The sequence below is a fragment of the Antedon bifida genome, chromosome 2 (genome assembly GCF_963402885.1).
Source record: "Antedon bifida chromosome 2, ecAntBifi1.1, whole genome shotgun sequence".
In the NCBI taxonomy this organism is placed as follows: Eukaryota; Metazoa; Echinodermata; class Crinoidea; order Comatulida; family Antedonidae; genus Antedon; species Antedon bifida.
In genome coordinates, this window is record NC_136227.1 from 35,650,691 (window position 1) to 35,678,084 (window position 27,394).

A 27,394-nucleotide genomic window follows, 5' to 3' on the forward strand; every position below is an offset into this window, starting at 1 on the left:
TATGAATCCTGTACTGGTGCAGGTATACAATTTTCAACATCTAATTTTATACAATAATATTCTTCTTGGTACTGTAATACTATTTAAACACAAAAAGAAAAATCTCAATTTAAATAAAATTATATAAGGAATTTTTATAGTATACAGCTTAAAATAAAAACACTACTGAATGTAGAAAATATTTGTTTAATGTACAGATGGTTTTGGATGGAGTATTACATATTATAGATAGCCATAACCATATTTTTTTTTTTTATATTTCGAAAAAAATTAAAATAGTGCCTGATGCAGATTTGGTACAGTACTTACATTTTATCATTAAGTTTTAGTGAAGCGGCAATATCGTATGCTATTAAGATTTGAGCAATAACACGTCAGGTGTTTTTATATAAGAAACCTTTCAACATGTCATTAGGAAGAGCACTTATGGTAATAGTAAACAAATGCAGTACACAATAACACATTCTTCACATCTGTTTTATTATTTTGAATAAATTATATTTATCTCACATTTTCAAATTATGATACTGTGACTAATAGACCTGCTAATGATTCCTGAGCTCAGCCACCTCTTATCATATTTTCCCAACTTCAGATGTTGGCATACTGTATGATGTACATGATAGGTATTTAAGTGTATCATTATTTGGTAAAATTAGCTTAAATGGATCATTGTGACAAATCGTCTAATGGAAGGCAACGAGTAATGGAAGAATGCATTTGCTGGATGGATGATGTTATTGAACTAAAGCTAGAGAGATATTTACAATACCATATCGGCTAAAATGTGCCATAAAACAAAATGTCAGGCCAACTGAATATTATACATTACACCACTTGATATACAAGTTGTGCATTGCCCTGTTTTGCTTTAAAGGAACAAAAATAATTAAAAACCCACTTTCTTGTGTTGTTTGTATGGATGTACACAAAATACATTTTGACATTAAGTGTGTAGGGTACTTGCATGTTAAATATCTTGAATCTCATTTTATATCATGTACATTTTCAACCAACTTGCAACCGATAGCTGATTTTCATTGATTAACTCCTTCATATTGCACCATGTTAGTTACATTTGCAACCTCATTTACGGCCAATTGCAGCTGCTATCCTTTGTCTGCTATCCCTCATGCTGCCCCCTTTTGAACTACCATTCATTTTCTTTCTATTTGGACTATTAAAATCTATATTTACACTGGAAGTTGAAACTGTAGCGGAAGATAAACCGGGAGAAAACTGAGCACCCAATGTTAAAGCACCATTTGCAGAATTTCTCTCAGAAATTCCCATGTCTTTGCTTTGGTTAACGCTTGATGAATAAGGCCTGGAGCTAGGCCTAGAACTGGAGCTAGGCCTAGAACTGGAGCTAGGCCGACTTAAACTAGACCGCGATCCAGGGCTACGTGATGCCGAATGACCCTGATAAGACAGTAGCTGTTCTCTTGCCTGGCTTAAGGCCTCAGTTAAATCAAATCTCTCTTCACATTCTTTTCTGACTGTATCTTGGAGAAAAAGAATCTAAAATAAAACATGAGAAATATTATTAGTCCTCAAATGTGTCTTTATATCAAAGTTTTTAATTATATATTTGTTGTAGTTACCTCCTCTTTAGAATCTTTTATTTTTCCCTCTAATTTTTGGTTTTCTTCTTTCATAGAATTTAAATCATCTTCTGCTTCTCTCAATTCTGCACGTAGTTGGGCAAGTGACCCATCACTATCTCTATCAACATGAGCTGTTATTGGAAAAATGAGAAAGCTATGTTATTTTGAGTATAGAATAAAATAACAGTGGAGGTGCACTGAGCCAGTTGGCATAAAGTTGTGTGATATATATAAATAAACAATATATAATAATATAATAATATAATATAATATATATAAACTAGTGTGATATACCCAAATATGGTAGTGATATGACCAAATATGGTAGCGATATGCCCAAAATGGTAGTGATATGACCAAATATGGTAGTGATATGACCAAATATGGTAGTGATATGACATCATCATGTCCATACATATTCATTGATTGTTTTTTCTGTGTGACAAATAATGATCCTTGTACAAACTTACCAAGCCTGTCTTGTAAATTGTTGATGATATTCTTAAGACTTGATATCTCATCCTTAAAATCAGTTTCAATTTCATTGACAGAATTCTTGGCTTCATCTGCTTGTCGTCGTAAATGGTTCACTTCCAGTTTGTGTTTACCACAGATGCTCTTCAACTCGTTTTTTAACTGTTAAAAATATTGAAATGAAACAAATTCTTTAGTTATAATGAAGTCTGACGGGCAAGTAATCTGATGTGTTTGTAATTGTGCTCTCCCCAATGAGCTTCTATAGATTGGCTAGAGGGCTGACTCCAATGTCTACAGTTGATGATATATAGTTGCTGATCTAGTAGTTAGAGTACATCTATGGTTCTCCAAGATTTATTTTCATTATACCAACCTTCTCATCATTGTCTTTAACTTCATCTTTGTATTTTTGTATAAGCTCTTCACATCTGTTTTTCTCAATATCGATTTCCTAAAATATGACATGTATTAAAAGAAGACTATTACTAAACGATTGAAATTTAAAAGGAAAACTAAAGCATGTTCTTAAATCAAAGCATGACTTAAATTAAAGCATGTTCTTAAATCAAAGCATGTACTGTACTTAATAGTTAAAAGATTAATAAGTCTAACTATTCCAATGGTCCTGAATTACTTCCTAATTTTCAAAAGGAGGGACAATTTAATAATTTTGGGACAGGCTAATGAGTGCCATTTGGTATTTTGTTGTTTACCTGTATATATTGTACTACAAATTAATATCTATCTACTTTCGGTCATAGATATGATAGCTGCAAGCATGACACAACAATCATTAAAAAAAACTATACCATTTGAAAAGCTTGTCTTAGCTTTTCTTCCAAGTTCTTTAATTCGTTAACATGCCGTTCTTTCTCTTTTCTAGACTCCTCAGACATCTAACGATTAAATAACAATTTGAAACATGAGTTACTACTTATAATGTTTTGTATTTGAAAGAAAGAGGTTTGTTACAGACCGAAAAAAAGTTTTTTCTTTGCAATAAGATTATGATAGCATGACACACCAATAGCATTAAAAAAAAACTATACCATTTGAAAAACCTGTCTTAGCCTTTCTTCCAAGTTCTTTAAACACCTTTTTTCAATTTTTTTTAGCACACTCGTACTTTTTTAATGTTAGATTTTGGGCAATTTGAAGTTTTTTAGCAAAACTACAGGAAATTGACATTAACAGAAAATCATCAGAATATTTAAAATTGCAATCATTTATGTTACAGGCAGGTGGTTACTTCAGATTCAGACATATAACAAAACAATGACTTTAAACTTCTCTTTGGTGATCGATTTTCAATTGTAAAAGCAGAATACAGAATTTGTATTTTGTCCCTGCTATGTAAACAGAAACACCAAAATACAAACTTAATTTACCCTTTCTGGCCATTTGTCAGCTTCTCTGAGTTTCTGCTTAAAACTTTCTCTCAATTGTTCGATTCTGTTCTGATGTGAATTTATCATCAACTCTCTATGACAAAAAAAAATTTCAGTTTTTAGAAAGTAAACTAATTTGACAAATTGACATTGCATAAATTAAAATGTCATTTTAAGCAAAATATTTCCTTTTATTCTTTTACAACTATCGGCCATTAATCCGCGATAAATTAAAACTTCATTTGATATCTGTGATAATAATAACAGTAATAATAATAATAATAATAATAATAATAATAATAATAATAATAATAATGTCTAGGGTAACTTTTGTATTGATATTTTGTACTTTTTAATCGTCACGTTGTTTTTAATGTTGTAATTTTGTATTTTTTTTTTGGATGATTATGTTTTGCTTTGGAGACCCACTTGATAGTTTGATTTAGTTCGCTTTTGGGAATCCTGTCTCTCTCTATTGTTTGTTATTTTTTTGTTATAAGTATATGAGACGAAATAAATGAAATGAAATTATTTTCATTCTCAGAAAGTATAAAGCATTGGGTTAAGTATACTATTCAAAAACACTATTTTAGTATCTATTATATTGATAAGCACTGATAAGACATTGGAATCCAGTTACCTTTCTTCTTTGAGAGCTTTACACTCCTCCTTCGTCTTTCGTAACGTTACCCTTATCCCTTCAGATTCATTTTTTGTTGCCTCAGCCCGTCGTTGAATTTCCTCTTCAATTCGATGTTGATCCACCATTTTCTGCTTTGATTTCTTCACCTCTATACTGGCTAGTCTAAGCTCCTCAGACTTCTGTTTCAATTCTAGTTGGTATTTACTAAACATCTGCTCAGATACTAGATCCTTTTTTCTCTGTTGTTCTCTGAGGTCGTCTACTTCTTGTGCCTTTCTTCTATAATTGCATAACATACACATAATGAATGTTTATGAATGCAATGGGACAAATAATTTCATGAGGTGAAAGATGAAGGTTTTTTATGATGCAAACACATTTTTGTCTTTCCCCAAATGAAATTATTTATTTCATCGCATATAACAACATTGTACTCCCGATGACGTAATTCAGAGTTCAATAGAATATTTATTGAATAGCATGTGACCCACAATCCTCCATTCAAATGACAAGAATCTACTTGAATGTGTTATAATACAATTTATTATTACTGGGATCAATAACTGATTTTTCCATCATAAATTTTTTTTTGCTCTCAACATGTTAAATGATCTGTGTAAATCTCTGTCATTTATTCTTATTTTTACTTTAAAGCTGAATATCTGTAGAAAATATTGGTTCAAGTGCATTCTTAATCATATATTAATTTCAATCTACTTTATTGTGATGCGCAACAACACAGAGCTCAGGAAAAAATATATTGAGTGAATGCTCAATGGCAAACATTAAACTTACTACATAGCCAGCGCGTAAGGCAGGGGACAAAGGCCTCTGGTTTAGCATTCTTAAGGGGCCCTGGGTTTAGCCAGTTAGCACTCATAGCCATTACTCCGCTGTCCACAAAGCTCTAGGCCGGCAACTTACCGTAGCTGTTCCTTGATTTGTGCAGCCTCTGATTCTGTTGTTCTACACCTGCTTGCAGCACTATCAACATCATTACGCAGTTCTACATAAAAAAAAGGACTTCAGTATAATAAAGCCACCTTAATATAAAACAATTGCACTAAGTATTTTGCGTTACAGAGGTAACATTAATTTTGCAGCATTAAAATGACTGAGGTAATAGTGTGAAACGCTTAGCAGCTTTGTGCAATAAGCACTATATAGGAACGAGTATTATTATTGAAGATGATAAAGCAATGCTGCACTTAACCTAATGTCTATGTTATGAATTACTATTTTCAACATTTTCAAAATATCCCAGGTTGGATGCCCCGATGGTATTACATACTATCAAATTAATATAACCCAAACCATGCACTTTTCACAATCCAATTATCATCATTAAAAATGCTGTGCAAGTATTATTTGGGATTATTCACAAACAGATAAAATGTTAAGACAACATACTGTTAACTTCTGCGTGTAGATGTTGACAATGGTCTTTGCTGTTGACAAGTTCTACTTCCATGTCTTCCAGTCGGGAACCATTTGCTTCATTATCCTTCAACAATAACTTCAAACTGCTGTTCTCTTTTCTCATGTCCTTTATTTCTTCCTCAAGGGATGATAACCTCTTTTCTGAAGACTGCTTTTCTGTTAAACATAAAGCAAATATGAGAAAAGTTTGTTTTTTTAACGAATGTGGTAAAGTGCTGCCTGCTTTGTTGTTTCTTTATGTTATAAATTCTATGTTTTGTTTTTATATATTTAGGCAAATTGCCAAGGATAACCATAACCAAATTCATTCACTATCCTTCTTAAAAGTGGCAATCCTTTTCACAAGATGCTCTACATAAACAAAGTCTTATGTATGAGTTGTCATGTTCTAGTGATGTTAAGCTAACAATCCCACAAACTAAACAAAAGGCATTTGCAGAACGCTCGTTTTATGCTGCTGGAGCAAGAATCTGGAATAATTTGAATGACTATAATCAGTTTAAAAAAGATTTAAGACCAATATTATGACAGTAAGTGAATGGCCACTGATTATGGGCGCTATATAAATGTTACAGTATGTAGGCCATGAGAATAAAAAAATGTGGGAGTTTAATGTACAAATGATTCAATTATGTGTCTATAGAAACTTCAATAATGTATCTATAGAAACTTTAATTATGTATCTATAGAAACTTAAAAACAATGAAAACAAACCTGACAGCTCTCTTTCACACACTCTAACTATGTTAGCATTCAGTGTTGCCATGGTTTCCTTAACCAGCTTTGACCTTTGATTGACAAATGTGTGAATATTTGTCAACTCTGACCTCTGTTTCTTAACTACAGCCATCAAATCTGGAAGCCTGCTCATAACATTGCTATTTTGTTTTCTGTATACAAGAACAAAATTTAGTTATGTTAAAAAGTACTTATATATTTTACTGTACATACAAGATAATGTAGACATACTAAGACCGACCCAATCTACTGGTATAAGAAGGCTATCCTAAAACTGTATTTTGTTATAGAAATTAACAATAGTTTTATTGATGAAAAAAAAGACTCTTTACCTTAACATAGAATTTTGAATAAATTCTTTATGCAACTGATCTTGTAGTTGAGACTTGGTTTCATTTAAGTTCTGTATCTCTTTGGTTTGTTTACTTAAACCACTTTTCTGTTTAAGAATCCTAAAAAACAACAATACAGTTTATTTAAACAATAAGTACCATACTAACTATGGTACTAAGTGCACCTACTTTAAACAAAACATTACATTTTAGTTAGTTTATACCCAAGAAATTAAAATAACTTTGGAGGGGCGGATTTTTTGTTATGACCAGCTAGACAAGCAAAGAGTGTAGTGATGTGCCCAAATATGGTAGTGAAATGACATCATGTCCATAGATCGGCACATCACATTTTTTTCTCACATAAAGTTTGATAGTGTAGATAGAGCTTAAGGGTTTATTTAAACAATTTTACAAACATAGAAACTCACATATCATCTTTGCTTATAACCAATTGTTGACTTTGTGTAAGTTTTTCTTTGATGCTTTTAATTTCATCTTTTAAAGTTTGCTCTCTGGCAATAGTTGCTTGGTAATCTATCAAGTCCTGTTCCAATGATTTTACCTAAAATGTCGCAATGCAAAATAAATAATGACATTTTTTACTATTAGTAATAAATATTCATAATCATATTTTATTTAAATTAATTAATGAAAACAATTGTAAGATTTAAATCTTAAAATTGTTGACATTTATATGTAAAGAAAAGTGCTGAAAGAGCAGTGTGTTTCTTAGACTGATTATTTAATGTACACTGATATATGGGCAGCAATAGAAACTCAGAAACAAGTGCTTACTGTAGCTTTCAAGAGCATGGCAAAAGAAGCCTAGAGCCTGGTGTGAATTCTTCACTAGGTCACCAAGAGAACAGCGAAATGGACAAATTTTCACTTGACATTGTTTTTTTATTTATTTCTTTCAATGAAACATAAAAAGGGAGTTGTCACAGACAACTACTGCCAAAGTCCCAAACTCCAGACAAACAATACAAGCAAAATAAAATAAAGAATTACAAAAATAGACTATGTACAATGATAAAATCAAATTCGTGACAACATATGATTAAAAGTTTACAAACATAAAAATATAGTGTAGACAAATTTAAAATATAATGATAGTGCTACCTTATCTTGCAATTCTTTGACCTCATGATGTATGAAATAACTAATGCCACAGTATTTACAGACTGTGTCATCCTTGGTCATGTCTTGAATCTCCTTTGGCAGTGGATGTTCCAGTGGAAGCCTTTCTATCATCTCACTGTTGTTGATTTCCACTTTAATCTGTTTATCTGCCATTTTGTCTTTTCTTCAGTTTACCCAGTTATAGATTTGAGGAAGAATGGTGATTTTAAAAAACTGTTCCCCTCTATTATTATAAAAGACATGAATCAATCAAACAATATTTTATATAACAAATTAATTAATTAAGTGTAGGGATAGGAAAAATATGATATATTAATATAGTAAAATACATTAAAAAAATGAAAATAGCCTAGGCCTAGTTAGGCCTACTATTATTTATTAAAATAATCGTATTTCATTTACTGGACATAGGCTAGGCCTAAACTAGGCTAGACAAAAGTCAGATTAATATTATAAATGGGGGTATTTATATATTAGGGATAATGTGTGTGGTTAGGTTTGCCTAGGCCTAGGCCCATTTTATCTTATGATCGAGGGCCGCAAAAAATCCTAGGAACAAAACGCCCGCTCATCGTCGTAGTCTTTAATAATAGGCCTAGGCCTACGTGCCCGTCTAGCTAGCTAGCTAGGCCTAGAGGGGCCTAGTTATGTAGTTTGCTGGTAAAATACTCATCATTTATGTATCAAAAGGTAACATGAAATACCTGACCTACTTCATAATAGTAATGGACATTTATATTACCGCCATTATAATCAAATATGTAATTTAATATGGATTTATATTGCAAAATCGATCGGTCGTCGACTCGCGGTGTTGGTCGTGTCCATGGAGTTGTTTACCAATGGTGTACTATTTCTGTTAATGTCTTGAATTTTTTAATGTCTTCCTAAACTGATTTTGTGTGGAATTATAATTTCGAAATGATTTTATTTTAAAACAATGAGAAGAATAGATTTAAAATTGAAAATAATTTATTTGTATTGTTTTTTAAAATTTATTTAATGTTAATCCATATTGTTAACTAATTGAAATGGATTTATAAACGATTTTAGGTTGACATTTTTTAACACAAGGATCAACAGCAAAAAGTAAGTAGAGCACCGGAAGTATCCGATGTCAACAAACACGACGTGTGAGACTTGAGCACGATATAAGAACTTTCACAAGATTTTTTAAGAAAAGAAGAATGGCGACGAAATAAAAGACTGAGATATTCCGTTTTCATATTACATCTGTCCTTTTATTTGATTGTCGTCATGTTTTCAAACAAGTCAAAGAAGAAGGAGAAGCGAACTGTTGAGCTTACTTTATTTCAGGAAAGGCGTGAACATTTACTACAAAAACTACCTCAAAGTTTTAGTGAAGCAGCAGCCCAGCCTGAACGGAGTCCAATTGACTTGGCTCAGCAGTCAAGGAAGACTCAAGGAGGCGGGGACGATGGAGGAGAAGAAGAAGGAGAAAATATTGGTAATGGCACTAAAGAAATTCAAAGATTTGCTAAGGTAAATTTTTGAATTTTTAAGATATAATTATAATGTATTTTAGTACTTTTAAAAAGATGATGATAATTATTCAAAGATTTGCTAAGGTAAATTTTTTTAATTTTGAAGATATTAAATTATAATGTATTTTAGTACTTTGAAAAAGATGATGATAATTATTTCAATTAATTTAATTACTTTTTTTAGATAAATATAATTATAATTATTATTTAATAATTTGATAATAATTTGTTTATTATTAATTAAAAATTAGGCTGGCCTAGGCTAGAGCCAATATTAATTATAATTTAATTTAATTTTGTTCAAATGATGTAAACAGTTACGGTAGTAGTTTTGTATATATAATTTTTTGCCACATGATCGTTTCAATTATAAAATGAAATCCTTGTTGAAAAGAAGTTTTTCAAAAAATGGCACTTGACCCGTGACTATTAAGCGCGACTTGGAAGGTAATGAAAACATTCGACGACAGTCCTGACACTCGCCACATTATTGAACAAGTTCAACTCCCAGCGTGGCCACCAGGCTTCAATTACCTCATTTGCATGGTAACCGTTGGCAGCAGCAATGTCCATTGATTGTACGGTTTCACTGTTGAAAAAGAAAGAAGTATTTTATAGTTATTAACCAAATGGTCAGTCATTGAATTATTAAGCTTTTCATTTTCTTCAGTGATTTTTATTATTTAGCATTTATTCATTCATACTATTGTCCATTACAATTACATCATTCAAATATTTTTTATTATTTATGATATTCCAATCCTTTAAACTCTGTATACATTATCAAACTTTATGTGCACATCACTTTTTTTGTCAAACTAGTTTGATAGTGTAGACAGAGCTTTACACTATTTTATACAGTTACTGATTAAAACAAATTAGTAAGCATTTTATTTAAACTTGTAAAGTTGTTTAAATCGTGCAAATTTGCTGAATAATTATTTCATTTCTTCAAAAATTTTATTTTTTTAATCATTTATAAAATTGTAATAGCCACAAAGGTCAAAATATACAGTCTTCATTTTCCTTTTCAAGTTTTTAATTAATAATCATCAGTGATTGGTCAATTTAGATCACATGTTCAGGGAACATAGGATATCTTACGTATCCTGTTTCCCATAGTAACAACATTAATTAGGTGACCTCCTTTAATGCTGCTAATTAAATATTAACATGTCATTACTTCTAATGCTCTGTCTATACTATAAAACTAGTTTGACAACAAAAGTGTGATGTGCCCAAATATGGTAGTGATATAACATCATCATGTCCATATATGGGCACATCACATTTGTCACATGAAGTTTTATAGTGTAGATAGAGCTTTACATCGCTTATTTCATACTTTCATTTCATTTAAAATGTTGTCTTCTTTTTTAATTTAATTAGTACGTAACTAGTTTTCCTGTGATGCACATATCTGATGACAACAGGGCAAATTATCTACAGAAAGAAATGAATAAATATAAGGTAAAGTTTCAATATATTATATTTGTTTGTCTGTTGTGTGTTTCATTTTGCTTGAAGAAAATTATTTAAAAACCCCAATATTCTATTGACATCTTCAAACAATTGCTGAAAACCCATTTCCTTCGCATAGCATATGAAATGACGTAAGTTCCACCTTGTTTCGAGAAAATTTACTTTGGTTAAGCGCTATACAAAAGGCATTATTATTATTATTAAAACTTGAGTTAAATTGGAGTATCATTATTACATACAAAATTGAATAAACCTTTAATTATTGACAACAGACAAGCGTAAAATTTTGCACACGGTACACTAAATAAACTGGCAGTCACCAATTTAATGTTGTGTTAGGTTTTAAAGAATTCAAATATTTTTTTAACATTAACAATTATCTTTTTCATTTTCAATTTCTGATTTTAGGAGAGAATTTCTACTTTTCATTTGTACAGTACCTGTTGTACTTTAGGAGAGAAATTACCTTTTTTGTAATTCTAAAACATTTACAAAACCGAAATACACAAAACAAATTCATCATATACATTCAATATGTTTCCATAAAAATTCAAAAGACAGATAACAAGTGGTGAACCAAACTAAATCCTCCTTGCGTATGCAAATCAAAATGAACAATAATATCATACGTTAGCAATGTTAATTATATTGCCATTTATCCACTATAAGTGCCTAATAACAGTGTATTAATTGCTTGTTGAAATCAATTGTAGTTTTGTATACAGTGTTGATAGACAACTTCATTGTCACAATAGCAGATTCCAATGGATTTATGATTGGTTGGTTACCAGGAAACTGAATTTCCGTCATCGAGGAATGCATGAGGGAGTAATTTATGAGATCACTTTGAATAATTTTTGTTAATAATTTACAAATAATATTGTAGACATTGTTTTTAAAAATGAGCATGTCACTTTTCAGTACAGAATATGTATAGTTTATCTACATACATTATATTAAACAACATTTGTCTCTGTATCCAAAGCCCAAGTCTTGGTCTCCTGATTTCCACAGTATTTAGGAGTCCAGGTTTTTTGTTTTTTTTTAATGTGGCAGTTACAACACTAAATCAGTACATCTTTATTAACATCAATTCAAAAAATAATATAAATATTGAATAAATAAATGTAATATAATACATTGACCCATGTAGGTAATATACAGCATTGAAGGAATGAAAGTGGGTGAATCCCACAAAAAAAAGATTTTTTTTTAATACAGTGTGGAATATTATATATTTTCAAAATCTTTTAAAATTCTAATATCATAAATATAGAGATTTAGTATAAAATCTATACTATTTCTTTTTATGAAATTGCTAATTGTTCTAGTGTACATTGTCTTAAGTGTGCCCTTGTATATTGTAGTGTGAATGGTATTTAATCTTAAACTGTTTAATAGTTGTCCATTGTCCTTTTTTTCATCAGAATAAAAAAAATGCCAAAGCTGTCCAACTTGTCATTGCACTCTCAGGGATCAAGGTCTGCCAAGTTGCCAATGAGAAGGTAAGTCACTACTAAAGCAGAATAATCAGGTTTTAGATACCAGCGTACAGTTGTATTTCATCTAGCAAGTTGCCAATAAGAAGGTAAGTCACTACTAAAGCACAATAGTCTGGTCTTGGATACCAGCGTACAGTTGTATTTCATCTACCAAGTTGCCAATAAGAAGGTAAGTCACTACTAAAGCACAATAGTCTGGTCTTAGATACCAGCGTACAGTTGTATTTCATCTACCAAGTTGCCAATGAGAAGGTAAGTCACTACTAAAGCAGAATAGTTCATTCTTAGTTCAGCATACATACAATGCAAGTTTTTCCTTGTATTCCTTAGCTGTACATAATACTTTGGATATTATTCAACTAAAATAATTAATAGAAAGTTAAGTTTACAATAAATAATTATTTCTAAAATATTACTGAACACTTCTTGTCAAGCTTTTTAACACTATGATTGAAACCCAAATTTAAATTTACATTACATAGCAATACATTCATGGATATTTATAATTAATAATAAGCAACTATACCAGTTTATCAACAAGTTTGCTTTTTTATTCATTATGTTTTACTGCATCATTCAGTGTTCAAATCCACTACACAATGTAAGTTACTACATTGCAACTGCAGTGCAATATTTTGGTACATGGTGTCTGCTGCCCTCTGTAATTATCAGCATATTTGTTTATAGACATTTTTGTATTCTCAAATTATTTAATATTTTTACACAAATTTCTGTGTCGGTTAATTAATAACTATGCATCAAATGTTGAATTAACAGACATTAAAAAATAATTATTTATTACATTTTAAGGAAACATTTAATTAACTAAAAACTACAACTACTGTATCAAGATGTTTAGTATTATTTTTATTTATTTTGAAAATAACTTGCTTATTTTATAAAAAATAATGTTATAATAACTGAATAAATGTCTAATATTGAGTAAACTTTCTAATCAGTTGTCAGTTTTAAATTATTTCACTATCACTGCCATTACCCGTATAACTAGTTATTAATATAATTGTGTATACTGGTTTTGCCAATTAGAACATGGATTAAAGAATAATTATTCTTTACTCCATGATTAGAAGCAGTAAACATATCTCCACACAATAAAATAATTTTAAATAGTATTCAAAATTTGGCACTAATTTAAGGAATCATACTTAGTTGACACGTTCCTACGTTTACCCCACAACAATTTCCAGCAGTTTCCTGCTAAATGGTAATTGTAGGCTTATTTGATCCCTTTGGTAGCAAGATGCAGCTTATACAAGCTAGGCCAACGATCTCCTTGACAATATCCAAGGTCATGCTACTGTTCAGCTAAGCCTAGCTTTCTGCAGATTGCATTTATTATATTGCTGTCTCCCGGACGTGGTAGAGTCTTGTATATTATCTCGTAAAATTTATGTTTTTGTCATATAGTGGTTAAGATGGATATTACTGACGTGATGTAAGTTTGTTTCTGAACGTATTTGTTTATGAACGTTTTTGTTTATGAACGTTTTTGTTTATGAACGTTTTTGTTTTGACAATTATCCTACACAATATTTTATTACAGAATTTAGTTTTAGTATTTTTCTGTTTTCCTTTCTTTTTTTGTCATAATTATTGCTTCTCTGTCAACAAATTTTTTTCAATATTTTATATTTATTTTTGGTTTTCTGCTGAAAGTTCAACAGTAAGAATTTGAATCTCATGATTTTTTGTTGGCAAGTTACTGGTTTTCACGACGTCTTATACAGTGAGTTTACGAAATAAGGTGGTATGACAACGGCATATTGGAGCTTACGGATGCGTAGTTTAAAGTTTAAGCATTGCACGTCTCGTTGGTAAGCACCATATGCAGTCTCCATCATACCGTCCTGTTTCACAAATGTACAGTGTTGACTAAAACTAATACACTGTCGTTTTGCCTAAAAATATTTGGTCACTTGGTTTGTATATGTTTCCAAGATTTTTAAAATTAATAATAACTTATGTAAGGTTATTGCACTGTGTACACATTAAAAAAAATTATTTGTTTGGGTAAAGATTTTTACGATTCACTGTCTTGTGATTTTAGGGATATTAAAGTATGGTTAAATTGAGTTGTTGAACTGTTCCTATATCCTTATTGTAGCCCTGTGCCAATCTTACTCACGTCAGTATGCCAATTGTGATGCTGTAAATGTAATAATATTGTTTTTTTGATTGTTGTGTATACGTAATTGAATCACCACATTTTATTTAATTTTGCTTCTTTTTTAGAACCATCATCATCATCATATCATCATCCTATCTTACCATTGATTTTAAAATAGAGTAAATTACTCAATACACTATACTTTGAAAATGCCAACATCCTCATTTTAATTTTAATTTCAATAAACTAATTGCTATAAAATGAAATACTTTACATCTCATTTATTCTTTTTATTCATCTTTTGTCTGCTGTGATCCCAATAATTATACTATATTATAATCTCCAATTGCTTTGTTGTGGTTTAAACTGGGTTAGATCCTGTCGTCATAGGTTTGGTGGGCTGTCTCTAATTGTGTTGGTCATTACGTAGTAACTTCCTACAATATTTAATTGTATATATTTCAATCAAACTTCGTTTAAATTTATTTTTAACCCTCTTTGATCATACTTTTGGTCACTGGAATTCTACTAGTGTTTTTGTGGATAACGTACTAGGTATGTTTTTATGTTTTTCTAAATCATCTTAAAATGTATTGTTTGTTACTATAATTATTAAATATGTTTATCCTGTATAGCAACACTACTGTACATATCACATCTGATTTCTGTATTTTTTAAGTTAATTTTTTTTTCGTTGTGCTCCCTTACTAAAAAAAATTATATTTTTATTTAAATCTATTCAGATTATTCCTTGGATTTTAACTTTGAATTATGAGATTAATTTCTTTTTCCCCCTTTTTTAACTTTATTGTTCTATTTTAATCCAAGATGTGGACATTACCTCTTTTCCCCAATAGTAGTACACTAGTATTATTATAGCTGGTTTTCTCAATGTTTTGGGTTTTTTCGTAACTTTACAGGAGCATTGTCAACGGCAATAAATGTTGTTTTAAATGAAAATAAAATGAAACTGTTTATCGTCAATCAGGTTCACATTGTAATCTGTGGTTTATGTTTATTGAATGTTTTTGACCGTAACAAATATAATTACTTTACCATCCCAAAGAAATCTTTCATTTTTTATGACTCAGTTTAAAAAGTAAATGGAAGAATGGTTTGTAAACATTTTTAATTTCTTTAACAGGTTGTTCTTATGGCGCATGCATTGAAAAGGATTTCATACTCGACGTGCGAACCAGACAACCACCAGTTTGCGTTTCTTGCTCGTAATCCAAAAGGCCCTGTTGGTCTGCAGTACTGTCACGTTTTCTGTACAGAAGAAAGATTTCAGGTAAGGCAAGTGTATTCTAATAACGGATCAAAATTATGTTACTGCAGTTACTGCAGTAACTACATTTTTTACAGCAATAACTTATTTGTTTCAATGTAGTTCATGAGGCAGTTACTGCAGTAATCAGTGTGTGTTAGAGTAAACAAAATGTAGTTACTGCAGTAATCAGTGTGTGTTAGAGTAAACAAAATGTAGTTACTGCAGTAATCAGTGTGTGTTAGAGTAAACAAAATGTAGTTACTGCAGTAATCAGTGTGTGTTAGAGTAAACAAAATGTAGTTACTGCAGTAATCAGTGTGTGTTGGAGTAAACAATATGTAGTTACTGACAGTAGAATAATGTTGACATGCTCCTTACAGCTCCTCTATAATTAAAAAAAAAAGAAGTGACGCAGTAGCTCAGTATGTTTTCCAGCATCCGGGGTCCAAATCCATGACCATGATACTGTCACTTCGTATTAAACCTCATAACAACTGAAAGTACTGCATAAGTTTATGATTGTAATTCATGCGAAAAAAAATTCATCCGGTTTCAAAGTAATAATAGGTAATGTTCTTTAAAATGAATTAATAATATTCATTAATATTTATTATGTGTCATCGTGCATTGGATATCAGCTACAATAAGTAGTCCTTTTAAGTCATATTTATCCAATACATACAACTGCTGTAGACTTTCCGTTTTAAACACTCATATCCCCTTTAACAAATAAGAAGACGGATTGTAGAGAAATGAGTGGGAGTTATAAATAAATAAGATAAAGGATGTATTTAATTGTATTATCAACAAATTGACATCAATATGAAAAATACGAAATGAGCAATTTGCAAAGTACAAAGAATAATTATAGTTTATGAAGAAAATCTACTAATACAAAGAATTCTAGTTACTAAATTCATTGAGTAAATATGTGGGAGGTATAGACTATAGGAAAAAGTATTACTAACTAATACTATAATAATAATTTAAAAATAATATGAAAAAAAAACCAAAGAATATGAAAAAAAAAATGCAAATCTAGATTAAGCACAACAGATCATAGTTGATAAGAATGATCTTAAAAAAATGTCTAAAATAAATATTATAATTCAGATATTGTTTGATTTTCAGAATAAATCACTGAATTTGTTCCTTACAGGATATTACAGTTTGAATGCTATAAATGATTCTGAACTTACCAAATATGGTCAGGAATTAAGGATTTTAAATTCTGTAATTATTGTAGGAGTTGGTTAGTGTCATTGCGCCATACAGACTAATTTTTTTTTTTTAATATACAAACAAATTGTGTAAGAAGGTCAAGAGTTTAATTATGATCTGATTGTGGTTTAATTTGTAATCAATACCGGTTGTATTTGGACTTGATTTCCTGATTTTACCTTTACTTCTTCTGTAAGGCATACGTTACAGTACATTTAACTTGGAATATACTTTTGGTTTCCTACAAAGCACTTTGGTGAACATAAAGATTAGAAGATAGATTTAATAAGGACTAATTATTTAACAAAACTAATTAATTATTAATATGAGGGTGTGTGGCTCAGTGTGTTAGATGTTGCACTATTGATTGTGAAGTTAAGGTTCGAATCCAACGCTCATCGCATTGCTTGTATCCTTGGGCAAGACACTTTCTTTTTACGTTTGCCTCTCTCCACCCAGGTGTACAAATGGGTACCTGGTATGCTCACAATACACTGAGGTTGCAACTATGTTTCCAGATGTGTTTGATCCAAAAATGACTAGGGTAATAATGTAAGCACTTTGTACATTAAGTGCTATAAGAATGATGTATTATTATTAGAAATTGTAAAATAACACATTTTTTAATTAATAATACTGCACATAACAAGACATGAATGTCAATAGTAGATATTGGATATACTAATTATTATTATTACATATTCTACAAGAACACCATATTTGTATTGTGCAAAACCTTTGTTTAAAATGATTAATATTAGAAGGGTTCACCAGGGACTATACCGTCGTTTGCAGTTGTTCTTTGTTAAACGAAATGAAAACAAATTGTATTTAGAAAACCTTGATAAAGTACAGTACAAAAAGAACCGAGCAAATGTTAGTTGTAAAATTCTCATGAATATTCATTTATTAATTCTCATGAATATTCATTTATTAATTCTCAAGAATATTCATTATTTTATTTCTGAAAAAAAGACCACATAAATATTTTAATAATCAAATATAAAACATTCAAGTTCTTTTTTGAGACATTTTATAGATACAGTTGTTCGATTTCTATTCTATTTATCATTCATTTACTTTTGTCTCAAATTATTATTAATACAAATTTTTATAAAATATTGATATATATTTTATTGTTTATTTTGTTTAATTGTTTTTTTTATTATTATTTATTTATTTATTTATTTTTTATTTTTTTCTTGTAGAAATTGTTATAATTTTTATAGAAAGTTAAATCGGTAAATGGAAAATTTGTAGTCCGCCATGGAAATCGGTAAATTTGCCAGGTATACATTGTTTATGCTGCATAAAATATATAATTATTCTACAATATTTACCAGTCTGATCAATATTATTGTATTGTGTACAGACTCTCCTTCGCTGCTTAGCGATTATGATTGTCTAATTGTATCGTCGGTATCGTTAGCACTTTTAGAATATTACCACCACATGGCGAGGCAGTCAAACGTTATAAATAACCACAGTCAGGTCAAGTACTCATCACAGACTAGCTGCAATTACTCTTCTTTGCTAGGCCTAGGTGCCATTATTCTTGATTGCATCTAATGATGAAACACTTAGAGCCATGATGTCGGTATAAATAATGTCTTTACACATCATTTTGGTTATATGATGAAGATGTTGAGGTATTGAATGTAGAATTTTCCATGTTGGAATAGTGTCATACAGTAGCAGTCTGTGAGTATAGAGATTATGGTGAACTCCCACTAGTTTTCCTCAATTTTAGATTTATTTTGTGTATTTAATTTTGTTTAAATATTTATTATTAATATTATACAGTTTTAAAACACGGCAAAAGTTATTTTTAAAGTAGTTTATATCAGCTACTGCTTTTACGGATTTTTTCGAGAGCTTTGTTGTTGAGTTCTAAACAGCTGGGAGATGTATTTTACATCTCGCAGTTCTAAGTAACATTTGTCTGTATTTAGTATATAGGAATCAATATTATCTGTATTTCTGCTTTGGTTGATCAATAATGTGTGTTGTATGTAAACTTACTGTACCTTATTATATCATAGGATTTTGTTAAGCGCATGTTATTGTTATTGCTATTCAGATATGAAGACCCTTGATATTAATAACAATCAACTTGCATTTTATAAATCTGTTATTGCCCTGCATAATTAATAATAATAATAACTAGTGTTTAATTACATAGGAAATGACCTTGAGGTCGTGGAATGACAATTACAATATTAAAATGGAACTTGAAGTATCAACAGTAATTCCAAATTCTTAATGTGCTGCCTTTAAATTTGTAGAAAAATGCACCATACAATAATCCCCGATTTTGACAAAAATCTTTTAGAATTGTTGTACTGCAGTTACTGCAGCAACTACATTTTGTTTACTCTTTAAAACCTGTTAATGCAATTATTTAGCAAGCTTTTTTGGGGGCAATTATACAAAAAAACAATTTAGGTACTGCAGTAACTGCAGGAGAGTAACTTTAACATGATCCCTAAGAAAAGAATTAAAATCTTTAATACGTGAATATTCAAATTATGCATTTTACACTCAATAAATAGAGAAGGTTACTTTACTAGATTGAGTGGATATACACATGATGTAATTTGTAATACCCATTACATTAATGTGAGATCAGCACTTTAATTACTGCAAAGGCTTCCACATTCATTGTAACATTACAGTCAACCAATCCCAGGTACCTATTTATAATCCTGGTTGAAAATGCATTGGGAGTCAATGACCTCCATCATGAGCAAAGACATAACAATGATTTCAAATTTTAAAAATAAGCTTTATAATATTGTTAAATGAATATTAATTAATACTTGTTTATCTGATGTTATCTATCTGCCTTTAATTTCAACAATGTTTGCTCAGCACTTGATAATAGATGATATCAGTAGTATATTGACTTGATAATAGGTGATATCAGTAGTATATTGACTTGATAATAGGTATTATATCATATAGTGTTTGATAAAGTCTATTAACACTATGTTTGTCTTCTGATTCATGTCTCAAGTAGTTTTCAAAGCAAATTGTTGACTTGACTTACATCAAATTAAAATATCGTTTTTGTTTGATGTTGTAGACACAAAGTTACTTCAATTCTAAGCACAGCTGTTCCATCATAGTGTTCATACTTAAATTGTCGCATCTTCGGCATAACAATGATTTTACTGAATGGATACGGGTCGTTTAACATGACGCCTTATCCTGAGACTTTTGAGTGAGTGACTCACAGACAGTAGATCTTTCAGAATATCATTGATCATTAATTATCATTGTTTATGTTTCAAATGATGTGAACCGTCTGTTGTTAACTTATGATTTAAGCAAACATGATAAATCAGTTCAAATTAATCATAGATTGCTTCGGAGAGTCACCAGTGACTCAAATTAGATACCTCTTACTCATTACCAATGAGTCTAAAGTAGGAACTTTAAAGAGATTATAGTATAGTTGTTGGTATTGTAGTTTTCCTGGAGTAGGAATAAAAGGGTTACAGAAACTGCCTTATAGCCTGGCAAACATCTTCGAGTACTGAGACTCTAGTATTTTCCTTTTTCCTTCCTGTCGTACAAACGCAATCCTGTTCCAGGGACAATACTGTACTGTGAGTTACCACAATATGAAGAAAGTCCAGCTAGCTGGTAGTAGACAGTTGCTTAAGTAAGCTCTTAATACAAAGTGCATAGGATATTGCTGGTAAGATGGTTTGGTTACTGCACTGTTGTTTCTAGTGTTTGAGAAGTTTTTAAACATTCAGTTTGCTGTATTTATGTAAGTTGTGTTCAATTAAGTCCTAAAGTAACAGTTATATCCAATACTACTAATGTTTGTTGTTGTATTTTCATGAAACAATTTATTGTTTTTGCTGGCTTTTTTTTTATGCCAATTCTTTTCCTTAAGTTGTAGGTACATTTTGTGAATGAGTTTAACCAGCATAAGTTCATTATTTTCTTGACATAGAAAATCATAATTCCAAGTAATTATAATTAGACTAAAATGGGAATATTCCAACAATAATAGAACCAACATATAGTAAATAGTTTATTTAGCATGAATTTTATACTAGTAAGTGAAGTCCAATTTGGTCTACTTTAAAAGAGTGAATATAGGGATCATTTCAACATTTTCAATCTACTGCAGTTACTGCAGTACTATATTGTTTACTGCAATATTGTATGATTTTAGTTGGTTTATAAACAGTGTGTATGATTACCAAAAAACAACCTTGCTAAAATAATTACATAAAATGTTAAATAGTAAACTAAATGTAGTTTACTGCAGTAACTGCAGTAGGGTAATTGTGACATGGTCCCTTTTTAAAATTGACTAAACAGTAGCATTTTTACTGTATAATAACAACAATTATGAAATGGTATTTACGATGGTACTTAAGTCTATAATATCTGTGATAATACTTAACTCAATTATTTGTAGTACATGTAGTATTCAAATACATATGCTATAGTATCTACAAATTAGATTATAGATTGTACCAGTTTATCTCTAATTTATCAAATCATACAAAGGCTTATAAACTTATAAACACTGAAATCTTCCATATTACAGTTTATTAATTCATATCTCATAAATTTCAATTTCTTTATAGGCTGAGGAGCTAAACGCAGTACTGGGCAAAGCGTTTAAGGTCGCGTACGCAACATTGACAACAAAAAAAGAATTCTTTGAATTGGTAGATGGATTAAACAAGGAAGAACAAGAATTTTATGAGAAAGTTCAGGAACGTATGAGAAAAAAGAACGAAACGAAACCTGAAGATTTACTGAAAGAGCAAGCATTGTTAGCACCTGATGCGGTTAGAGGGTTTGCAAGGGAATCTGACAACATTCAAATTGTAAGTACGATTCGAAGGAACCCTTTTTTTGTGAAGTGCTCTTTTCAAACTAGGGCCCAGAAGTGTAAATAGGCCTATGGAGAATAGGTCTAACTAGTCTAGCTCATGATAATGTTGCCCTTTTAAAATCATAGCTGAAGTGCCCTCACTAGAGATGGCAGATGCAAAATTGTAGTATATATTCATAATTAATTTTTAAATTATTATGACACCTTTAAACACCTTGCTTAGTGTGCATCTCTCCTAATTCCCAAAACATCCCAAACTCATTAATTTATAGTTCTGACAAAAATCAAAATTGACCTTTATGTCTGCTCATTAACAGACAGATGGTTGTCTTCAAATATAGAAAGATAATTATTATACTTGATTTGATTTATAGCAACTTCACTTGTGTCTGGCTTAAGTTTTAAAATCAAATCACGTAATCACTGTCCTAAATAGAATCTGGATACAAAAATATAAAATGAAAAAAATTGTAAATGTTATATTATTTCATCCTGGAAACATCCTTAATGGATCATGTCAAAACTATTGTACTGCAGTTACTGCAGTAACTACATTTTTTAATACTACATGTACATATGAAGATGTTTATGAAACAATTACTGCTGTAATAAATAATTACATAAACCAGGTTATAAAAAAATGTGGATGTAATACTGCAGTAACTGCAGTAGAATAATGTTGACAATGGTTCCTAAACAAAAGGTCAACGAACCATATCATTTTTTTCTTTTTTTAATAATTACATCATAGTTTTCTTTAGGTCAATTTGGTTGGTAGCCATTTTTTTTATCAAAACTATATTTGTTTTTTTTCATATGAAGAAAAGTAAATATTTGTGGTAATTTCTCCTAATTCATTTTAAGTACTGATTAAATATTATAAATATTGTGGTTTGATACAAACCATATGACCCACAATCCTTTGACTCATAATAATACCAAACATTATTATCTTTTTGACCTTGACTTTCTCCTAAATTATATATAATTTGTTCATTTAAGTTTCTTAAATTCTATACTAGATACCAGTAGATACAATGAATTATTGACTGTAAAAAATCAAATGTTAGTACTGTTCTGTATACTGTATATGACCCCAGTATAATCCCATATTCGAGTATAATCCCATACCCTAAATTAGACTAAATTTGAACACGTAAATACATTGTTAATACAGTTCATTATATAATTCTACCCTTTTTTTTTTACCAAATTTCTAACCCAGGCCTACTTGGACTATACATCTAAAACAATGTGGTTTGAATTTTTAAATGAGCTTAATAAACAGTCACAACTTGTCATAATTATAGTTACCAGCAACAAAATATAATTTTCATAATTTATTTCAGCAAATTGTTATGTTGTGATTATAAAGAGATTCTAGTATTAATGTCGTTGTTATTGCAACTATTATGTATGCATGCAACTAATGTGTATGGTATATAGGAAGAGGGCTGTATTATGTATGTATGCAACTAATTTGTACAGTTTGGTATATAGGAAGAGGACTAAATTATGTTTCATTCATTACTCTTGAGCTATGTGTTTTCTAAGTTAATATTTTTCCATTTCAGAAGAAACCAAAGAAATCAAAATTCTCCAAAACACCGGATAACTCATCTGTGTTCATAAATTTACCCGACAACGTCCAACTGCTGTCTTGGGGAAACGACTCTGAGGTTTCCCTTTTTCCAAACTTGCAGTCTACCTCATCAGACAACTTGACAGACCCCCAATTCACTCAGTCTCTTCCAACCAATCAGGATAGGGAGTGTCAAGAATCAGCCAATCAGCAGTCACATTCGTTGCCTAGTTATCCCGAGGAGGTTAGCCCTACTGCTCCACCTGTTGAGCCTTGTGATTTTCAGCAAGAAATGGTATAAACTCTATTTTGTTTTTCTTTATTTTTCATCTTTATTTTTCTATATATAACGTCTATCCCTGGATTTCTGTATGATACAAAAGTTTAATATTGTATGAGTTATAGTTGACATTTAATCTGTTATGTAATTAATATTGCATTTTTTTTAACACGTTTCCATTCGACATTATTATCTATTTATGGTATCATTATTTTGTGTTGTATAAAATATTACAAGAAGTTGGCTCTTTTCCCATTTTGGCCTTCCATAAAATATTCAATAAAACCTTATGAACGTTTTAATTGCTCGCAGTTTGTAGGTTGGGCTTCTATTCATTCAGATTTGTATGGCTTACTGTAGGACTGTAGCCATTAGTACGATTGGTAAGGTTTAACCTGACCACTTTTTCACGGAGAGGCCTTTGACAACCCTGTGGCCAGCAAAAAGATTGTTGTTGCGTTGTGATTTTGTTGCGACCACCTTGCCACTTTATTTCTCGTGGCTACAGCACTGTTACATTGACTTTCTTTTATCTCACACAATTTAACAGTTTGTAGGATGGGATCCTATTCATGTGTGTAGCTTACAGATATTGACTTTCTTCTTAGGTTTCACGTCAAACAAATCGTGTACGGCCACTTCCTCCAGCGCCTTACTACGAAGTTGACGTAAAGAATGAGTGGAGTTTATATGGTGCAGTGTCTTCAAAAGATGCTCTTACTGTGAATCCTGAATCTATGAATTCTGGCTGCCATATCTTACTGCAGAACGAACAATCTCCTCGCAATCTTGGGGAAACGGACTTGCGCGATAAGAGGTCAATTAAAAGAGGGGGTAAAATTCTTCTACAGGACGCTTCTGCTCCTCCGTTGTTTGCTTACGGAGAAAGTTCCGACGAGATGGACGACCATGAGTATTTAAGCGGGGAACAAAATATTGCGTTTACACTCGATGACGAACAAGAGGTTGAACGAGATGAGGACTACGAGGAGTTGATGCGTGTTGCGCGAGCTTTTTTGCACGGTTCACCGAGTCGGGTTAATAGGCGGTCGCGTGATGTTTATCGTGATATGTTAGAACGTGAATGTTCTTTGGACGATACTTTACGTTATAGTAGATCAGATTCACCATTGTTTGAAAATGGAAAACTATCGTATGGATCTGAACCTAAATTTCAAAGGGCATCAAAGGAACAAAGGTCACCAAAGAGGGAACACAGCGCAGCCCTTAAATGTCAAATTGATATGTCAAGGTCATCAGATGATAGTGACAGTGACAATAAAAGTGTTGAGAATTTAATTGGAAGATTCCAAAACAAATCTGATAAAAATGGAAACTTTAAAACAGCTTTAAAACCCGAAAGACAATCAGACAAATCAAATGTAAAAGATTTTAAAAGTTTACCTAAGCCTATACCGAGAAGGAAAGCGCCACCACCGCCACGACCCCCAAAAAACAATGCTTTAAGTACTGTGAACTTATCAAATAATGTTAAAACGGAGAAGGTCAAAGAAAGTTCAAATGAAAAGAGTTCAGGTCGCATAAAACCAATTCCAGCTCCAAGAACGAAATTCCTAAAATCTGACTCCATGTCAAGTAGCTCAAGTACAACCTCAAGCGCTACAACTTCTAGTACAACGTCCGGGAAAGGAGGTCATGACAACCAAGCAGTGAGGTCACCAAAACCAGCAAACAGGAAAGCTGTTCGAGCACCGGGTCACATAGGTCATAAGGTAGAGGTCGATGTCGGAAAATATAGAGATGAAAAAAAAACTGCTGTTGTGCCACCTAGACCTCCAAGGTAATACTAACTATGATTTTATAAATTACATGAAATAACACTATAAATATATAATAAAGAACAAACTTCCAAGTGATATAGTACAGTGTCCCATCTAAAAACCCGTATTTTTAAAGAATCTTTTTATTAAAATGAATGTTGTTTTCTTTGCTGTACCCAGCTCAATGCAAAGCGCTGTGAGAACAATGATTTGTTTATTGGCGCTATATAAAAACGAGTTATTATTATTACTATTTAAAATGAACATAATGGAACCAAGTTAGATTAAAAGGTACAATTCATGTATCATATGTCCTTCTAATTCATTATCATGTTTATAATATTACAAATATTCTTTTTTCTTCAACAGGATACACCCTCCTTCAAATATCACCAATAAGTTTGCTGGTGAACTAGCAAAAGCTCCATGGTTTAGAACTGGTATCCCTAAGTAAGTTATTCTTTACATGTATTATTTAAAATACCGTAGATTTAATTTATTTATTGTATAATTTATTCTGAAATTTAAGAATGGTTTAGGTATTCATATAATATCGTATCTTATATATTTTTTGTTATTGATTTTATAAAATAAGTAACAGGTTTTTTTAATATTTTTTCTAGGGAAATTGCTGTAGATATTTTGTCACAAGAGAACATAGGTGCGTTTATGGTACGTGAAAGTAAGAGTCATCCAGGATGTTTTGCATTGTCTATCAGAGTTCAGACGACCTTTAACAAGAGTGGCCTGGCTAACTACTTAATTGTTAAGACAAAGAACGGAGGCTATACCATCAAGGTAAGCTAACTACTACTATACTGTATATTATTGCATTGTGTACATTTCTGATTTTTGATACATAGCTCTGTCTACACTATAAAACTAGTTTGACAAAAAAAAGTGTGATGTGCCCACATATGATAATGATATGACATGACATCATGTTCATATATGCAGCCATAAGGATATATAGTATAAGTAAATAGTGAATCATAAGAAGCATTGTTTTAATATTTAAAACTGAATTTTCTACTATTTTTTACAGGGTTTTGGCAAAGATTTTGAAGATCTTCCTCGGCTGATCCACCACTACTCCATTCATCAGGATCAACTTCCTTGTCTGCTGGTGTTGGCAAGAACCAACCCAGGATTTGATTCTGCAGATGACGATGGCAAAACCGAAGATCCGGAATACATGAGTTTAACAGATTTCAGATCCTTAGCTGAGGAATAATAAAGGCAAACCTATTACTCAGGAAGAATTTTATAGAAAATTTGCATAAATTACTGATTGGATTATATGACTATGTTTCAGTAGATTTCTATCCTGAACTCTGAACTCCGTATTATTTATGAATGTTCACTCCGTCTCCATGCTATAAGACGTGGGAACTAAACCGCAGCTAGGCTTTGTTATTTGCAGCCAAGTATCGGGAAAATTCAACCAATGATGTAGAGTGACATGATTTGGTAACAACAGTTCTATCTAAAACATGCAAAGAGAATCTGTATTAATTTCAAGGCATCAACGATGTATTGGGAATCATGATATCAAGTCATTTTTATTCACACTTTCCAACAAAAATACTGAATTTTCGGTTTGTGCACAACTCACATCATCTGTGATTTGGAAATCGTTTAATGACTGGAATCATTTGATGTTGATTTATTTTGATTCATATTTTCCAACTTATAGAAAAAATATACTGAATTTTTATTCTGAGAAAAATTCGCGTCAACTGTGGTTCTGAATTCATTTGATGCAAATCTTGTAAATTGTTGTTGGTTGAACTTTTATAGAGAAAAAACAAGAAATCACCGATTGCTTGTTTTGATAAAATCAGCATTTTGCTGCAGTAAGACATGTAATTGCTGAGATGCATTTCATTCGTCAAGTTGATTTATATTCATCTCAGCTATTAAAACACATGGCTATATATGGACATGATAATGTCATATCGCTACCATATTTGGGCATATCACTACCATATATGGGCACATCACA

General features: G+C 31.0%; 2 protein-coding genes across 6 annotated transcripts; one reads left to right on the forward strand and one right to left on the reverse strand.

Annotated features, from left to right (window-relative positions):
• Positions 1–461: 461 nt before the first annotated feature.
• LOC144834882 (uncharacterized) lies at positions 462–8,620 on the reverse strand. Of its 3 annotated transcripts, none has more exons than XM_078689860.1 (14): positions 8,481–8,620; positions 7,751–7,994; positions 7,057–7,190; positions 6,626–6,745; positions 6,270–6,445; positions 5,526–5,711; positions 5,040–5,121; positions 4,113–4,394; positions 3,473–3,566; positions 2,894–2,980; positions 2,458–2,535; positions 2,078–2,243; positions 1,605–1,738; positions 462–1,521 (listed from the first exon to the last, which is right to left on the reverse strand). In XM_078689860.1, exons 2-14 carry the CDS (start codon positions 7,922–7,924, stop codon positions 1,087–1,089), a joined length of 2,148 nt encoding a protein of 715 aa, XP_078545986.1. In that variant the 5' UTR covers positions 7,925–7,994; positions 8,481–8,620; the 3' UTR covers positions 462–1,086. The 3 variants fall into 3 exon arrangements, with proteins under 3 accessions (XP_078545986.1, XP_078545984.1, XP_078545985.1); XM_078689858.1 differs by having other exon boundaries at positions 8,485–8,605; XM_078689859.1 differs by having other exon boundaries at positions 8,476–8,605.
• Positions 8,621–8,909: 289 nt separating this feature from the next.
• Positions 8,910–26,759, forward strand: LOC144834879 (uncharacterized). Of its 3 annotated transcripts, none has more exons than XM_078689854.1 (10): positions 8,910–9,274; positions 10,666–10,746; positions 12,186–12,263; positions 15,533–15,679; positions 21,493–21,738; positions 23,321–23,623; positions 24,217–25,409; positions 25,759–25,839; positions 26,013–26,187; positions 26,435–26,759. In XM_078689854.1, the coding sequence occupies exons 1-10, from the start codon at positions 9,029–9,031 to the stop codon at positions 26,621–26,623; spliced, it is 2,739 nt and encodes a 912-aa protein (XP_078545980.1). In that variant the 5' UTR covers positions 8,910–9,028; the 3' UTR covers positions 26,624–26,759. The 3 variants fall into 3 exon arrangements, with proteins under 3 accessions (XP_078545980.1, XP_078545981.1, XP_078545982.1); XM_078689855.1 differs by lacking the exon at positions 8,910–9,274 and adding an exon at positions 9,353–9,360; XM_078689856.1 differs by lacking the exons at positions 8,910–9,274; positions 10,666–10,746; positions 12,186–12,263 and adding an exon at positions 13,631–13,716.
• Positions 26,760–27,394: the final 635 nt, after the last annotated feature.

Excerpts from the sequence above, each read along its gene's own strand:
- LOC144834882 (XM_078689860.1), bottom strand. The coding sequence starts at position 7,924 with ATGGCAGATAAACAGATTAAAGTGGAAATCAACAACAGTGAGATGATA. Across the intron at positions 3,567-4,112 it reads AAAGCTCTCAAAGAAGAAAG|AGAGTTGATGATAAATTCAC; the intron begins GTAACTGGATTC and ends TTTTTGTCATAG. Across the intron at positions 2,981-3,472 it reads CTGACAAATGGCCAGAAAGG|ATGTCTGAGGAGTCTAGAAA; the intron begins GTAAATTAAGTT and ends TTTAATCGTTAG.
- LOC144834879 (XM_078689854.1), top strand. The coding sequence starts at position 9,029 with ATGTTTTCAAACAAGTCAAAGAAGAAGGAGAAGCGAACTGTTGAGCTT. Across the intron at positions 9,275-10,665 it reads AAATTCAAAGATTTGCTAAG|TACGTAACTAGTTTTCCTGT; the intron begins GTAAATTTTTGA and ends TAATTTAATTAG. Across the intron at positions 15,680-21,492 it reads GTACAGAAGAAAGATTTCAG|GCTGAGGAGCTAAACGCAGT; the intron begins GTAAGGCAAGTG and ends ATTTCTTTATAG.